This window comes from Colletotrichum abscissum, assembly GCF_030869225.1.
Source record: "Colletotrichum abscissum strain IMI 504890 chromosome Unknown Scaffold_20.1, whole genome shotgun sequence".
NCBI lineage: Eukaryota > Fungi > Ascomycota > Sordariomycetes > Glomerellales > Glomerellaceae > Colletotrichum > Colletotrichum abscissum.
Window position 1 is genome coordinate 161386 of NW_026850099.1, and position 17901 is coordinate 179286.

The 17901-nt window shown below is 39.7% G+C and overlaps 3 protein-coding genes across 3 annotated transcripts, besides 1 other annotated feature; 1 reads left to right on the forward strand and 2 right to left on the reverse strand.

The window, feature by feature from the left end:
• Nucleotides 1–1834: 1834 nt before the first annotated feature.
• Nucleotides 1835–1906: a sequence feature (Short protein (CABS01_08661, KAK1504883.1) was converted to a misc_feature.).
• A 4075-nt stretch (nucleotides 1907–5981) lies between these two features.
• CABS01_08662 (uncharacterized protein) lies at nucleotides 5982–6877 on the forward strand (the record flags this gene model as incomplete). Its single annotated transcript, XM_060542020.1, has 2 exons — nucleotides 5982–6270; nucleotides 6363–6877. Coding segments are annotated over 2 exons (804 nt in total), but the record flags the coding sequence as incomplete, so codon positions are not given.
• Nucleotides 6878–7828: 951 nt separating this feature from the next.
• Nucleotides 7829–8362, reverse strand: CABS01_08663 (uncharacterized protein; the record flags this gene model as incomplete). The annotated part of the gene is made up of 1 exon (XM_060542021.1): nucleotides 7829–8362. One exon carries the CDS (start codon nucleotides 8360–8362, stop codon nucleotides 7829–7831), a length of 534 nt encoding a protein of 177 aa, XP_060400911.1.
• Nucleotides 8363–10035: 1673 nt separating this feature from the next.
• CABS01_08664 (phosphoribosylformylglycinamidine synthase) lies at nucleotides 10036–14512 on the reverse strand (the record flags this gene model as incomplete). Its single annotated transcript, XM_060542022.1, has 2 exons — nucleotides 10036–12383; nucleotides 12442–14512. Coding segments are annotated over 2 exons (4419 nt in total), but the record flags the coding sequence as incomplete, so codon positions are not given.
• Between the last annotated feature and the right edge of the window lie 3389 nt (nucleotides 14513–17901).

The window sequence follows — 17901 nt, forward strand, 5'->3', positions numbered from 1 at the left end:
CGTTAAAATAATATTTTAACTAGCTAACTTCTTAATTAATTATTTAACTAGTTATTTAAATAATAATTTATATATTAATAAGTTTATTTAATAAAGTTATTTAGTAAATCTATTTAGTTTAAATAAAGAGTAGCTTTAGGTAATATTAAAAATAATAAGAATAAAAAAAATCTTTATAAGCTTTAAAAAATAATAAATATTAGCCTATTTAGCCCTTTTTTTTAAAAACCTCTACGTTATTATTAAAGTTTAGAACTTTTATAATTAAAAAAAGCTATTTTTAATAAATATAGCCGATTATTATAAGGGAATTAATATACTAACGTTATAAATTAATATATTAGCGTCGCTTTTATACTAATATTACTATTTTACTTTTTAATTAGTTTAAAAAAAATTATTAGTATAGTTAAATTTTATTAAATACTTATAAAGTATCCTAAGCTTTTATTTCTTTATTCCCTTTATACTTAGGTTATATTATTAAGCTTCGAAATCTAATTTATAATATTTATTTATAATAGCTTTTATAATTAGAGTTAAAAACGTTCTTTAGGGCTAATTTTAAAATAATACCCCTATTAAAAAACTTCCCCCTTTATAAAAATAATTATTAATTAATTATAGTATCTTATTATTATTTAGTTAACTATTATTATCTTTTTTTTAAAAAAATAACTACCCTAGTATTAACTAATTTTATAAAATTAGTAATTTTAAAAAGTAGCGCAATCTTATTATTAAGCTCCTAGTTAATATATTATAAAATACGTAACCTTTTATAAATAATTATCCTAATATAAAGCTTATATTATATTTTATTTACTATTTTCTTAAAAAATAATAAAAACTTAGTAAACTACCCTCTTACGACTTTTTTTAAAATATAATCCCTTTTTTTCTAACGAATAGTTTTAATAACTTTTTTATTTTATAATAAAGTAGTTTAGTAATACTTTTTAGTTTATTAAATAAGTTATTAAAACTAATTAATAATTAATAACAATACTACTTTAATAATAAAAAATATATCCGTTAATAATAATAAATATAAAGTCCTTAAGTTAACTTATTACCTTATTTACTTTTATAGCTATTTTTTATTTAAAATAAAGCGTTTTTTTAAATTATAATTTCTTATTATATTTTAAATAACCGATCCTCTTCTCTTTTTATAACTAAAATCCTAAACTTATTAATTCTTAATAATTTAAAATAAATTTATAATACCCTTTCTAACTAAGTTAATAATTTTATAAAAGTTAATAAATTTAGTATTATAAAGCGGAATAAGTATAAAACTCGAGGCTAAATTATTTAATATATTTTTTAATATAATTATTTTAGTAAGCTTAGGCCTATATAAAGGGCTAATATTTAATAATATAAGTTTTATAAATATAATTATAAATAATAAGTTATTACCGAGGCTTAAAAAGAGGATAAGTAGCTATTATATTATTATTTAGACCCCTAGTATAATTAATATAATTATAGCCCTAGTTTTAAAACCTCTATATATTTTTTATATTATAAGCTTATTAAAATAGTTAAGAATATTATTAAAACTATAAGCTAATAAATTAAGATTCGGGCTCGTAATATATATACTATTATTTAAGAGTAGTTTTTAAAATTCTTATTTATTTAATAAGATATTTATAATACTAAGGCTTATATAAACTAAGAAAAACTAATTAAATATTTACTAACTATAGTATTTATTAAGCTATTTAATAAGCGAGATATTTTATATATAATAAAATAAGTAAATAACGAACTAAATTACTTTATTAGCTTTATTTAGACCTTTTTTTATTATTTATAAATATAAAAGCGATTTCTTAAAGTAATTAGTTTTAATAATATTTATAATATTAATTACTTTAAACTCCCTCTTTTTTAAGTTACTAAGTAAACTTATTTTAAATCTATTTATAATACCGTATTTAGCCTTATTAATAAGAAGAGATTAAAGGGTTTTTAATTTCTTTTAATAAGTATTTACTAATTTATAAACTAATACTTAGTCCGTTACCCTATTATTATTATTATAAATTATAATAAATAAATAAAAGCTATACTAAACGAATAATTCCTAGATTTTTAATAATAACTTTATATTTATTATATTAACTTTAACGTTATATTTATAACTAAATAAAAGTAAGTTAAGGACCGTAATTATAATAATAATAATAATAGGTTTAATAATAAGGGATATTAGTTATTAATATAAATAATAGCTATACTAAATAATAAGAATAAAGCTTATATTAATATACTTATTAATAAGCCCCCCTCTTATATATATCGTAGGGTCTTTATAATATAAAAGCTTATTATTTTTACTAAGACTAAGTATATTTTTAAAAAAGCTTAAACTAAGTTTTATAAAAAGTTTAATAATTAATACTTAATCCTTTAGTACTTTTATATAATATACTTATTTTTAAGAATATAATAAGCCCGTTATTTTATTTAAAAATACTAAGATTTTAGTACTCGTATTATTTTTAATACTAAGTTAAATAATAATAATATTAAAGTTTATTTTTTAAATAGTTTTAGTTATTTATATTAACTTATTAACGTTATATAAAATATAATTAGTAATTAGGAACTACGCTTTTACTAAGCTTATATAAAAAACGGGGTATTTATAAGCTAAAAGTATATAAGTACTCGCTTTAAATACTTAAATAAACTTTAAATAATACTTTTTTTAAAATATTTTATTTTAATTAAGATATAAGGCTAATTTATAAAAAATATAATACTATTTAATAAGAGGCTATTTTTAAACCCCTTCGGATTTTATAATTTAAATTATATTATTTTAATTAAACTAAGTATCTTATACTATTATAAAATATATTTTAAAATACTAAATTCAGCTATTTTTAATAAGTAAGAAGTATATTCTTAATAATATTTTTAATAAACGTTTTTTTTAAATTTATATTACTAAATCCTTAATTTTAAAATTATTATATCCTTTTATAATAAATTAAAAAATATAATATAGCTTATTTTATTATAGTTAGCTTTATTTAAAAAAGGCTAATTAGTTAGTTAAGCCCGTACTATTTATAATAACTAAAGTATAAATAATAAAAAATAAAGCTATTTATTTGAAAATAAAAATAAGTTAATATTAGCTAAGTTTATAAAAAAAATAAGTTAATTAAGTTAAAGCTAGATATTAAGCTTATTTTAATAATAAATAAAGAGCTAATTTAGCGTTCTTAATAAAGAGAGAATAATAAAAAATTATATAAATAAATAGCTAATATAGCTTAATATTTAAAAAGATAGAGCTAATAAAAAGTAGTTTATAATAATAATAAATTATTATAATTACGTTAAAAGAGGTAGTTAAGTAGATATTATTATAATTTATTTTTTATATATTTTAAGTATATAATAAAAAAAAGCCTTACTTATATTACTAACTAATTTAAAATTTATAAATCTTAAATAAGTAATATAATAGTTCTAAATAAGTATATAAATTATAATAATATTTTTATTTTTAAAACTTTAAACTAGAGCTTAAGTTAAAGAGAATGATAAGAATAGTTATATTAATATAGTTACTTTTATTATTTTTATAAAGAGGTACTATTTTTTTAAACTAATTAAAAAATAAAATAGTAATAAAAATATAAAAGCGACGCTAGTATATTAATTTATAATACCGGTATATTAATTTCTTTTTATATTATAAACTTATTAAAATAGTTAAGGATATTATTAAAATTATAAACTATTAAATTAAGATTTAGGCTCGTAATATACGTATTATTATTTAAAAATAGTTTTAAAGTCTTTATTTACTTAATAAATATTTATAATACTAAGGCTTATATAAATTAAGAAAAACTAGCTAAATAATTATTAATTATAATATTAATTAATTATTAATAATAATAATATAATAAGACTATATATATATATATATATATATTATTAATTATAATAATAAAAATATATATTATTATATAATATTAATATTATAATTATAAATAACTAGTAAATTATATTAAATATATAATTATATAATAAGCTTATAATTTATTAAGATAAGTTAATAATTTATTATTTTATTATTTATTAATTAATTTTTATTTATAAATATTATAGAAATTAAAAAGATAGAAATATTTAAAAAGTATTTAAGACATATTAAGGAAAAATTTAGGAAATTTTTTAGAAATTTTTTAGAAATTTTTTAGAAATTTTTTAGAAATTTTTAAGAAATTTTTAAGAAATTTTTAAGAAATTTTTAAGAAATTTTTAGGAAATTTTTAGGAAATTTTTAGGAAATTTTTAGGAAATTTTTACGATTAATATATTATCTACTTAGTATTTATAGCCTTAACCTCTATTTATATATTTACTATGAATATTTATTTATAATACTACGGCATTCTTAATTTATATAGTATTATTTTAAAAAAGTAAGCAAAACACTTCTATTTTAATAAACTCTTTACTTATAAACTTCCCTAGACTAATTATTCCCTATTATCTCTTAACTTTTAATTATACTTTTTATTTATTTATATTTTTAATAAAGATCTAGGTAGAAGTAGCGAGGTTAATTTAGGAATCCGTTTTATTATTATTAAAATTATTAATAAGGGTAGGCTAGACCGGCTTACCCTTAACTACCTTATTATTTTAGCCTATTTACTTAGGGGTCTTAAAGATTTCTAAAAATAATTAATATTAAGTATAACGATATATAGGTATTAATAAAATAACTTACTAAAAATATCCTCGTTTAGTATAAACTTAGAGTAATAGTACTTATAAAATACTAAATAAATTAGCTCGTACTCGTTAAGAAGAGGGTAAGTTATAAAATCTAGTTAAGAAGAGCGTTAATTAAAAAATAAGTTATATTTACTATAGCTAATAATATTTTACGATTTATAAACCTTATAGCTCTCCTCGGGGCCGAGCTTAATATTTATTTTTATTTGAGCGACGTTTTATTAAAAATAGTTAATTTTATAAACTAAAAATATTTTAGAAATATTTTTATTTATAGTACTGTCCTCTTTAAGAGGGATAGTAAATAACGCCTTATTACTTATAATAACCTTAAGCTTTTAGGGGGTATTTAGGGGTATATCCTAGCCTTTTATAAATAATATTATTTTAGTATAGTATTTTATAAAAGATTATTAATAAGGCTAAAAATATTAATATAAAATAAGAAGTAATTTATAAATAACCTCGAGGTTAATAGCGGTTAAAAAGGATCCTTTATAAGAAATTGCGGAGTTAATATAATAACCCTTTTTAAAGTATTTTTTAAGCGTACTAAGAAACGATTAGTAGTAGTTATTAAAATAAAGGTTATTAACTTCTAGATAATAGTAATAAAGTTCTCTTAGTAATAAAATTACTTAACCTTACTATTATAAAAATAAATAAATAAATTACGTATTTAATTATAATAATAGGGATAAAACTTATGCTATTAATTTCGAAAGTAAGGAGATTCTAAGGCCGGCCCCTCTTATTATTAATATAAGACTTAAAGCTATTATTATTATAGTAGCGAGAAAGTATTATAAAATGAATTTAGAAATATTTCTAATTAATTATTAATAAATTTTAAATACGATAATAAGTTTTATAATAAAAATTTATAATAAAAGTTATAATAAAGGGTAGAAATTTAAAAAAAGGGACGTAACTTAGCTAAAGTAAAAAAAAAGTATAAGTTAGAATTATTTCTTATTAATTAAGTAGTAGTACCCTAATTAGCTATAATTTATTTCTAAAATATTTCTAGCCCGAGTACTTAAAAAAAAAAAAAACGAAGTCCGATTAGTTAAATTTAGCCGGGATCTACTAATATCTAAGTACCTACTATTATATACGGGACTCTTACCTCAACTAGGGGGGGTTATTATCAGTTTATGTATAGACTCTTTATATAGGTTGTTTGAAACCCAAGGACCCGGCAAGTCTTTCTTCGCGCATCGCTCGCCACGAGGAGCACTACGAGCAGCTGCAGAGACGCCATCACAGCATCCTACGTGCCTACTTTCCTAGCGTTGTTGCTGGTCTGCCGCCCAGCCAGAGGGCCGTCTATCCTCAATTATGGTATGGCGTGCGCCGCCCACGCGGCGATGAGATGGGATGGCTGTCCCATGGATCCGTCTACGCCGCATGAGCGACAGCCAGAGACTCAGAGTATGCACGCTCTCGCGTGCTTCTCCTCTGGAACAAACGTACTTGTGCAACTAAGTATTGGTCTGTTACTTATTACCAATTTGTTATCGTCGCATAGTCCATCCGTAAGGCTAACTCGCTGCGGCACTGCGGGCGACGCTTGCCAGGGGTCATCAGTCTAACCTTTCGGGACTTGGGTCCTTACAACATGGCACCACCATGGCAATCTGGACCTGGGCCCTGTCCACGGCAGTCGTTCTTATTGGCATTTGTGCGCCTGGCCAAGGGAACCCCGACGCTGCATCCAACCGTTTGCGGCGCATCAAGAAGGAAAGAAAATTACGGTGCCTGGCCAAAGCTTCCTTCCCCAAGCACGCTCTGGGATGGCCCTGGGCTTCCTGGTCTCTCTGATGCAGATGATGTTGGTGGATTTGAGGCGGGGCCGATGATGGGGACCCCAGTGCCGTTGCGCCGTGGGATGAACGGCCAGAAAGTTTTGGCCCATTGCCAAGATTGGCTATCGGCACTGGACATATTGCCTTGCCATTTCGATGGAGGAGCCGCCTCTTCAGATTTTGCTGCTTTGAAGCCCTTTGACTGGCCCAAACTGCCCATCTTTCCTATGCTATCCATCGACGGCCCGCCACATGTAAGAGAGGCAACCGCTGGAGAGGGGAAATGATGGTCCTGCCAACACGAACTTTCTCTTTCTTTCCCTTGGCGGATGATCTGTGGTTCTCAAGGGGGGCAGTCGGCCATCGAACCATCCGAGTGGTGGACGCCATGCCTACGGGACGACGGAGCCCAGTCAGCTGCGGCTCCGATATCACTAGTCCCCGTCAACCTGGAGGAGTCTCCGCCTAGCCGACATTTCATGTCTATCATCTATGATGGTCACGTCCTGCGACATAGGCAAGGGAGACATTCGGTGGGAGGACGTCACGCATCTTGGAACAGGACAGCAGAACTGCCTAGGTCCTTCGGTCTCGATTGTGAACGAACTCTCGCCTCGGGCAGACTGGGAGCGATGGACCAACTCCCCCAGTGCTAGGCCTCCTCGGTCAACTCAACAGACCGGCGTTAATACGAGCCACGCAAGCCCAACCATCCTAGGCAGGCCGTTGAGTGAAGGCCAACTCAAAATGAACCTTATGCACCTGTCGCGCCTCTTTGGAAATTTCCCAGCCAACAGGGTAATTTCGTGAAGCCGACGGGCGAATGTTAAGCCCGCGTCTGCCTTGCATCGCGATCAACAGCCGCCATGCGGATGGCCTTTCCGACCTGTCGACGCGGACCTTACTGAGCGTCCCAAGTTCACCTATCCTCTCCTTTTGCGGCATTGGACTAGCTCAATGGAAGGAAGGAAGGAAGCGGCAGGAACCTCTCAAGATGTCAACGCAACCATTGCAGAAGTTGTCCCCTTCCAATGATATGTCAGTGTGCGCTTCTTGGCCCCGGGGGCCTTGTACACTTTGTACAAGATGGATGGGCTGTTAGCCTGTGGCTGCCAAAGAGGGAACCATGGTGTGTGTGCACCTCGCCGCAACTGTGCAGCACGCGTACATGCAGTAGGCAGTCCTCGAGGGTGCCCTCGACTCCCTATACTGCAGCAATTCTGTCTCGAGGGACGAACTCACTCACACAGACAGTGCAAGGGCGATGTGGGCATCGGCTGGCGGAGATGGCATCCCGCATCGCCTGTCGAGCAAAGCGCAGTGGCATGCGGGCGCGTGCCTCTCGGTGTCTGAGCACATCTTTTTCGTCCAGTGGGCCCGATCCGTACAGTTGGGACGCCCTTCGTCCAAGGCGCTGGATGGCCCATTTCGAACAAGCACCTGGCATATGTCCTAGTATATGCCAGGACATATGTTGGAGAGACAGCGCCCCGTCCAAAGGGGGAAGAAGGAGACCGGGCCGCGGAGCACAATCTTTGTGGCAAGCTCGATCGGGACAGGTTACCGAGGCGAGGAGGAATTCGTTCCAAATCTCGTACGTAAAGCTGGGCAGTGGAGGAGCGACTGAGAGGCACAGTTGATTGGATTTTTGCTCGCTTTCTGACTGGTACGGAACGATTGGGAGATGACTGGTCTCTGCGTCGTTTGCTGTCTTCTTGTCCACGGCGCGAAGGAATCCTTTCCGTGAGATAGATTCCCGAGGAGGGAGGCATATGAATCTCACCGAATGCAGGACGGTGAGCGAAAGTGCCACGCAAATCTTTGAGGCACCACTCCTTCCTTCCTTCCTTCCTTTCCTCCTCCCTCCTCAAATCCCATCCCTCTCTGTCTCTGTTTACTATCCTCCTTCTCCGGCAGGCAGGCTGGCAGGTTACTTGGCCCTCCTAGCCGAACGCAGCAGAAGGAGCAGCCCACATACGGGAACGACATACGGATACAGGGAGGGGATGGGGAGGCGGAGGAGGATGAGGGTCAAGGACGATACAGATGGCCCGAATGTAATCTCCCTTTCCCTTTCCATCCCCCCTTCACCGGGTCTGCGGCGCAGGCGTCATGGAACGAAGGATGAAGGAGGCCGCATGTTCGCTGCATCTACCAATCTGCACTGCTGCACGAAGTCCCTCTGGTGTCGTCATTGCTGCTCCTCCTCCTCCTCCTCCTCCCCTCTCTGCCACGCTTTACTTCCTTTTTCTCCAGTTCTCCAGTGCGAGATAAGGGACATGGGTGAGTAGAAACGGCGATGGAGTGGTCAGTACGTATATAGACGCACCTACACGTATCTTGACGTTCATCTGGAAAGTATGTACCGGCAACTATTAATTGCTCCAACTGTGCTTGCATGTAGTCAGTATATTTGGCCATTGAGAGGGATAGGCGTAGGCCCCGGAGACAAACGTACACGTCCATCAACCCCCTCGATGGACTCTGTATGATGTGCCTGTCTCCCCCAGACATGTCTATCTTCCTCCATTTGAGCAAGCCTAGAGAACTAGAAGACGAGGATACCTATGTCCATCCTGTTTCATTTGTAGATCGACCTGAGGGAAGAGATTGGCTACTAAGCCCCTTTCTGTTTTCCCTCCTCGCCCTGCTGCATAGCTGAGGCCGGAAGCAGGTAAGGCAAGCAGGAAGGAACTTCGGGCCTTTTTCTCTGTTTGTCACACACTCTCTCCCCTTCGTTACCTTTCGTTCAAGTACCCGACAGTTTTGTGGCCTTGTTCCTGCTAAGACGAGTAGAATACACACGTCAGTCAAGGAGGAAAGAGGAACGAGATGAACAGAGCGTACACATATCAATCACCAAAGTTAACGAAAGAAAGAAAACTCGAAAGAAAGTTATGGTCGATAAAGCCAAAAAAAGCTATAGACAGGATAGACAGGATAGACGGGACTTCTCGATCTTCCCTTGCCCTCTCACTTTCTTTCCTCGATACTATTCCATTTCCCCTTTGCCCCCTACCCTTTCCGTCCCTTCCCTTCCCTCCCAATCCCAAGCCATTGTGTATGTGTATATTTGTAGTCTTTGTTTTAGTACCAATGAAAAAGCCAACCCGCCCCTCCTGGTGGAAAAACAAAAAAAGGTTTGATTTTTTTTTTTGTGTGATTTTGTCTAATCCGCTTTCATATCCCATTCCTCCGTCAGTGATGCTGCTGCTGCTGCTGCTGTACCCGAATGCTAAAACCACACCTCCCTTTTTTTTCTCTCTGTCCTTTTCTGTCTCATTTTACCATTCTTGTTGGTTGTTACCCGAAACGTGAAAACACCCTCTCCCCTTCTGAACCAACCCCCTGCTCATAGGCATAGAATAGCCGGTGTCAAGGTAGGCAGGCAGACAGGGGAACAAGGTTGATGCAAAGTATTTGGAAAAAAAAGAAGCAGAAAAAATCAGCCCACCCAGCGTCTGGCGCTCTTGAACATCCTGACCCACGGGCCGAACTCTCCCCAACCCTCGACCTGCTCCGTGGGGACGTAGCTGCCGACGTCCGCCATGATGGTCCGCTCGGGATGGGGCATGAGGGCAAAGACCCTGCCGTCCCTGCTCCTGACGCCAGCCACGCCGCCAGGGCTGCCATTCGGGTTGTACGGGTAGGCTTCCGGCTCCGCGACCTTGAGGCGGTTGTCGACGTAGCGGAGAGGCACGAGGCCCTCGCCGCTCAGGTCCTCGAGGGCGTTGGGGTTGGAGAAGGAGGCGCGACCCTCGCCGTGGGAGACGGCGATGGGGAAGGACGAGCCGTCCATGCCGTGGAGGAAGACGGAGGGCGTGGCGGCGCGGGACTCGTCAATCTTGACCATGGCGAAGCGCGCCTCGAACTGCCTGCTGGCGTTCTCGACGAACGTGGGCCAGTTCTCGGTGCCCGGGATCAACTCCTTGAGACGGGTAATCATCTGGCAGCCGTTGCAGACGCCCAGGGCGAAGGTGTCGGGTCTCTTGAAGAAGTTTTCAAACTCCTGGCGGGCATGCTTATGCTCGAGGATGGACTGGGCCCAACCAACGCCGGCGCCAAAGACGTCGCCGTAGGAGAAGCCACCGCCGGCCGCAACACCGACAAAGTCGGCGAGTGAGCGGCCTGCGAGGATGTCGGACATGTGAACATCGATGGGGTCAAATCCGGCGGCCTTGAAGGCAAAGGCCATCTCCTTGTGACTGTTGACGCCGACCTCACGCAGGATGGCGACGCGAGGTGCCTTGCGGAGGAGGCTGCCGAGGGAGGCCGTCAGGGGCATGATGTTCTCTGACGGAGAGAAGGTAAGGTTGTACGACAGACCGGGGTCGGCCGAGTCGGAGACGATGGCGTACTCGCTATCTGCGCACGCCGGGTTGTCTCTCTCCCTCTGCATGGCGTACGACGTCCTCGACCACCACTGTTGCATCTCGGCGCGGTCAAGGCTGACGATGGGGGTGTGGCCGCCGTAGCGGATGTTGAGGGTCTGGTTGCCCTTGGGCTGGACGACACCGAACGTGCGGACGAGGCCGGGAGGAGGACCGCAAGTGGCGAAGCAGCGCTTGAAGTTGGTCTCGTCCTCCTTGCGGACCTGGAAGACGGCCCCGAGCTCCTCGTGGAAGAGGGCCTCGAGAATGTCGTTGGGGGAGCCGGACTTGGCGATGCCGTCGAGCATGAGGTCGGCGCCGCAACGGCCGGCGAACATCATCTCGGCGACGGTGGTCAGGAGACCGCCGTCCGAGACGTCGTGGTAGGCGAGAACGACGCCGCTCTTGTGTAGTTGCTGCAGAGCATCAAAGTAGTCCGTAATGAGATCCACGTTGCGCACGTCCGGTGCCTCGTTGCCCATCTGTCCCAATGATTGCGCCAGGGCGGAGCCGCCCATGGCCTTCTTGGCCTCGGCGAGGTCGACGTAGATAAGAATCGTCTCACCGACGTCTTCGACGCGGCGCAGCTGAGGGGTCCATGTGTTGCGGACGTCCTCGACGACGGTGACGGCCGTGATGATGACGGACATGGGTGCTGTGACGCTCTTTGCCTCGCCAGACTCGCGGTCCTTCCACGATGCTTTCATGGAGGTAGAGTCCTTGCCGACGGGGATAGAGATCTTGAGCTGAGGGCACAACTCCATACCAATGGCTTGGACGGCCTCATAGAGACCGGCACCTTCGCCAGGGTGGTTGACGGCGGCCATCCAGTTGGCTGACAGCTTCACACGGTCGAGGCGGCCCAGGATGTCAGCAGCGCCGAGGTTGAGCAGACTCTCGGCGACGGCCATGCGAGCCGACGCTGCGGGAGAGATGAGAGCCAACTGGGGCTTTTCGCCCATGGCCATGACTTCACCAGTGCGAGTCTTAGAGTCAAGACTGAATGAGGTTGCCGTGACGGCGCAGTCGGCGACGGGAGTCTGCCAGGGACCGACCATCTGGTCACGGATGGACAGACCTCCGACGGTTCTGTCACCAATCGTGATGAGGAATGACTTGGAGCCGACGGCGGGCATGCGGAACACGCGCTCAGTGGCGGCGGTGATGAGGCCGGCGGTGTTGGTGGCCTCGGCGGCACCGGCGGCAGCGAGGGCCTCAGCAGCGTTGAATGCGGGGAGGTCCAATCTGCGGGACTCGACGACACGCTCGAGACGGCGGCCGGGAGGGAAGAGGGCGTTGAAAGGCAGGTCAATGGGCATCGGCTGCTCGGGTGAGTCGCGGTCACTGAGAGTCAACTTGGCGTTGCCTTGTGCGTCCTGGGCGGCAACGGTTCCCACGTCGGAAAAGGGGCATCGTTCACGACCTGGGGTGCGGATTAGCATGATACAACAGCTGTGCAGACATGATAGAGAGGGACTCACGGCAGATGCTGACAAAACGGTTAATATTCTCCTTATTGACGAGCAGGACGTAACGCTCCTGGGCCTCATTGCACCAAATTTGCAAGGGGCTCAAGCTGCTGTCCGCGCTGTGAACCTGACGCAGCTCGAACTTGCCGCCGAAGCCAGCATCCTTGACGAGCTCGGGGAGAGCGTTGGACAGACCACCAGCACCGACATCGTGGATCATGGCAATGGGGTTCTGGTCGCCGAGAGCGGCGCAGGTGTCGATGACCATTTGGGCGCGGCGCTCCATCTCAGGGTTGCCGCGCTGGACACTGGCGAAGTCGAGCTCGGCAGTGGCCTCGCTGGAGTCGTTGGAGGAGGCAGCTCCTCCACCGAGACCGATGAGCATAGCAGGACCGCCGAGAACGATGGCATGGGCACCGTCGTGGACGTCACCGAGCTCCTTGAGGGCGTGTTGAGGACGGACTGTTCCAACACCACCAGCAATCATGATAGGCTTGTGGTATCCGCGCCACTCTGGGGACTCCTCCTTGCCGACGTTGGTCAGGAGAGTGCGGAAGCAGCCGAGAAGGCAAGGTCTTCCGAACTCGTTGTTGAAGCGAGCGCTACCGATAGGGGCCTCGAGCATGATATCGAGACTGCTAGCGAAATGAGCGGGCTTACCCAGATCAACCTCCCAAGGGGCCTTCTCGTCCGGGATCAACAGGTCAGAGACCCAGAAACCACAGAGACCGGCCTTGGGAGCAGAGCCTCTGCCGACGGCACCTTCATCACGAATCTCACCTCCAGCACCAGTGGCGGCACCAGGGAAAGGTGAAATGGCGGTGGGGTGGTTGTGTGTCTCAACCTTGACGAGGACGTGGACGACCTCCTTGGTGAGCTTCCAGCTGCCGGTGGAGTAATCGGGGGCCCAGAAGCTGGCAGTCTCACCCTGGAGAACGGCGGCGTTGTCACTGTAGGCGGAGACTGTGTACTCGGGGTTGGACTTGTGGGTGTTCTTGATCATCTCGAAGAGACTCTTGCCCATGCGCTGCTGATCAATGGTCCAGTTGGCGTTGAACTGCTTGTGGCGGCAGTGCTCCGAGTTGACCTGAGCGAACATGAAAAGCTCCACATCGTGGGGGTTGCGTCCAAGGTTCTTGAAGACCTGGACGAGGTACTCAATCTCAGAGTCGTCGAGAGCCAGGCCGAATTGCTTGTTGTACGACTTGAGAGTCTCGACAGCCTTTGCGGCATCGGCGTTCTGAACATCGTCACCCAGAATGTCGACAATCTCCAATGGGAATCGCTGGCCCTCAATAAACATGGCGGAAAGATCGGGGCGCGACAGGCCAATTGTCTCAGTCATACGGTCGTAGACGACATCCTTGAAGGCGATCTCATCTTCAGAGACGGGGTTCTCAAAAGTGAGGGTGATGGCCCTGCCGCGCTCGATACGGTCGATGTTGTCTGCGAGACCGCAGACGTGAGTGATGCTGGTTCCCTTTGAAGACCAAGGCGAGATGTTCCGCGGGGTAATGTAGTAAGTTTTCTGGGTATCAGTGTTGGCGGCAATCTGAGCGATTGTCTGGTCGGGCAGGCCGAGCCATTTTGTCAGCTTTTGCTGGACAATGAGGTTGTTGTCACTGTTCTTGAGGTGAACGTAGTAGACCCAGATGCCGGCAACGCTGACGACCTTGTTTGACGCAGCGTCGAGCTTGTTGATGCGCGTCTTGAGCTCTTCGGCCTGCTTGGTGGTGTAGGCCTCCTGGCCAACGAGGGTGAGAAACTCCATTCTGCCTACAGTGGGCGTAGGACACGGAGAGCGGCCTTCGATCAAAAAGGAAGTCTCGCCCGGCGTTCGTGGATGTCGGGTTGGCGATAGAGATAAGTTTTTAGGCGGCGGCATCTTGTGAGTCTTCCGCTCCGAGATGGCGGGGTGATTTTGAAATTTTGGTGGGGCAGCTGCAGATAGGCGGCCGATAATGAAAATCGGAGGCGTTGGTGACTTTTTTTTTTTTCTCGTCGACTGGAGGCGCGGGGCACTAGACTTATTTTGTGGCGGTGGAGTGGCTCTCCCGCATTTTGCGCATTCACCGCGACAAATGTCACTGTCACTGCCTTCAAACTACAAATGTTGCTGCTTGACGAGGTCCACGTCCGGGAGTCAGGGGCGCATGAATCGTGGCTGGTGACCTCTTTCTATTGTGTACTCGTACCCACATAGGTAGGCCCTCCTCACTGTTGAAGTGGTGAGTGTGCCCGCTGTCGGAGCCTTTGTGTCTTCCAGGTTCCAAGTTGTTGCTATGTATGTGGCTAGTGCCTCGGTCTGGGTGTGGCTGGTGGGGTCAAGCGGAAAGAGGCGGCCCAAAATAAATCCAGACAGACACAGATGGGAGAAGAGGTCGGTGAGGACGAACAAGAACTATCCCAGAGACGTCGTGACTAGTGCTTCACTTCTTCGACTCTCGAGACCCATCACTGGTCGGAGCATGTGTCGAATCATGGGTCGACTTGGGATGCATGACCGAGGGCCAACCCGAGCACAGCGAGGAAGCCAGTCGTTCATGCTCAGGCCTGCCATCGCAAAATTTCCATCCGATGATGCCGAACTCAGGTCCATCACAATCTGCAACAGTACTCAGGTCTACCAAGACTTGTGGCAGCAAGGACAAATCTAGCGTGCCCGTCCTGTCGTAGCGCAATAGATCATCAGGTTTGGTAGGCACGAAGGTGTATCCGTAAGGTAAGGTTGTTCAGAACTTCAGGTCGAGCGTGACCTTTCCACTGCGAGTCCCGCTGTAAGATCGCCCAAACTTTCGGGACGCCGGGACCCTCCCACCTCTCCGTGCGACTAAATGGCCGTCAGCTGGCGGCACTTCATCACTTTCCTGCTCTTCCGCCCGCGTCCTCCACTCCCGCCCAGGTGCTGAACCCTGTCACTGCCACTCAGGCTCTACCTTCTCAGGTACGGAGCATTGGATTGCCGTACAGAAAAGGGCACTCGGGACATTTGGCAAGAGGTCAAAGGCGACGTCAGCAAAAAAACAAGCAATTCGCTTCACTGGTGGGAACACTGGAAAGCCCATACCTATCTTAGCTTCCGGACTGATTAGCTCCCCTTATAGCAATACCGTAGAAACTCGAGCACTTCAAACTTGTGTTAGCCCGTGCTAACCCTGCTAGCGCTCTAGTAGAACCGTAATACTACCTAAAGTAGTTAAATATAGCTACTACCTATTTTTAGTATATACTAATATTCTAATCGATCTAGCTAATAAGAGCTCGCCATTAAGGCTAGACCTATAATTAATCTAATTTAATAATTATTTTAGCTTTTTTATTAGTTTTAAGCTTTTCTTATCGAATTAGTAAAAATAGTAAAAGTATTAATTAGAAGCTATTATACGTAAATAACTAAAAGCCCCTAATTATCCCCTAGCTTATTATTATTAACGGGCCCCTATTTATATAGTAGTTAAACTATTAGGTTAACGTACTACTTATTAATACTATTACGGACTTTTTTTATTATAAAAATATACTCTAACCCGTTATTTAGAATAGTAAAGTCTAAAATCTCCTCTTATAATATCTCTTACTTAATATAAGCTTCTATATTAAAAAGCTCTTACTTAGTATAATTAATAGCCTCGGTAAGTACGTTTTTAATCTAGATCTTATTAACCTAGCTATTATTAGGCTAAATAAATATTCCGTACTATAAGAAGGCCTAGCTAACTATTAAGCCCTTTTTATAAGCTAATTTAGTAGCTACTATCTTAACTATTTTAGTAACTATTATTCTTTTTATACCCGTCTCTTATTTAAGCTCCTCTTACTTATTTAGCGCTTTTTTTTTCTTATTAAGTACGTAAGCGTTAGTTATTTTTAAAAGCTACTATTTAAAAGGCTTATTAATTATAGTATTAAGAGGTTAAAAAAGGGAAGTAGTCCTTAGTAATATAAGGTAGGGCATAATATAATACTAATATAATAGCGCTAAAATAGAATCTATTTTATAAAAAGAAGTAATATCTATAATTAATAAGTACTCGTCTCTTTTAGTTAGCGCTACTAATTCCTCTTTAATCTATTTTTTAAATAAGTACTTATTATTATAGGCCGTCTTATTAAACTTAACTATTACTCCTTCTACGTATAATAAGGCCTTTTTTTTTTATAATTAACCCCCTTTTTTTACAGGCTTATTATAAAATATTATTTTCGGTTTAATTTATTATATACTATTAGTAAAAATATAGAGTATTAATATAGCCTATTACTTATTTTAACCGCTACGGTTGCTCTTACTAATTACGGTTTTAGCCCCGACGTCGTTATATATATAACTATTTAAGTATTTAAAAAGAACTAAGGTCTTATTAAAATTAAGAATTTGCGAGTTAAGAAATCGACGAGCTAAACTCCCGAGTATATTTCCGAAGTTAGATTACTTTACTATTACTAAGGTTATTTAGTTAACTTATTAAATAAAAAAAAGAAAGCTATTAATAATTTTAAAGTACTTAGTAAATAACTTAGTTACTTATTTAGTAAGTTAACGTTAAGTAATTTATATACGATTTTAAAAGCTACGAAACTAACTAGGGGAAAAAGTAAAAAGATATTTATTATTCAGATTCTATTTAATAAAAATCTACTTAGCGTTCTTTTTAAACTAACTAATACTAACGAGCTTTTTCTTATTTCGTTATTAATAAAAAGTATTATAAAGTACTATCTCGAGCTCTAGTTACTGTGGGTAGTAAGTATAGTTAAAGGACCGATTAATAATTAACTTACGGTTTTAATATTAAGTAATAACTATACCTTAAGGGACTTTAAACTAATCTATAGCTTCTTAATATATAAAACGTTTATATATCCTTAGTAACTCGGTCTCGCCCTAATATAGCCGTAGTAAATAAACTACCTCCTCGTTAGTTTTTTTAATATAATAATACTTAAAAAATATAAAGAGGTTAACTTTAGTTTAATAAGTATAGTAATAAGGGCGCTACTTAACTAAGTAACTTCGTAATATATATTTTTAGTTTTTAATAAGGGTAAAAATAGGCCCGCGGTACTTAGTTACTAAAAATATAATTAACTCTTTTATTATATTTATACTTTTCTTAGTAAAGGCCCGTCGTAAGGGTATTATAAGTATTTAACGAGGCCCGTAGTAAAAATATAATTAAAAATATAATTAATAATATAATTAGTAATTAAATCGGTAATATAATTAGTAGAAGTATAAGTAGTAGTAGGCCGTAGTAAGTAGCTAGGTTAATCGCTAGGCTACTAGCCTGGGTAGGAGCTAGAAATAAGTAGAGGTAAGTCAAAATAAGTAGTTAGGTAAGAGTAAAAAATAGAAAATAATTACTTACCGCCTTCTATATACGGTATAGTTAATTATATAATCGAATATAATTAACCGCCCGAAAAAGTTTAGTATAGGAAGCTAGCAAGGTTAGCACGGGCTAACGCAAG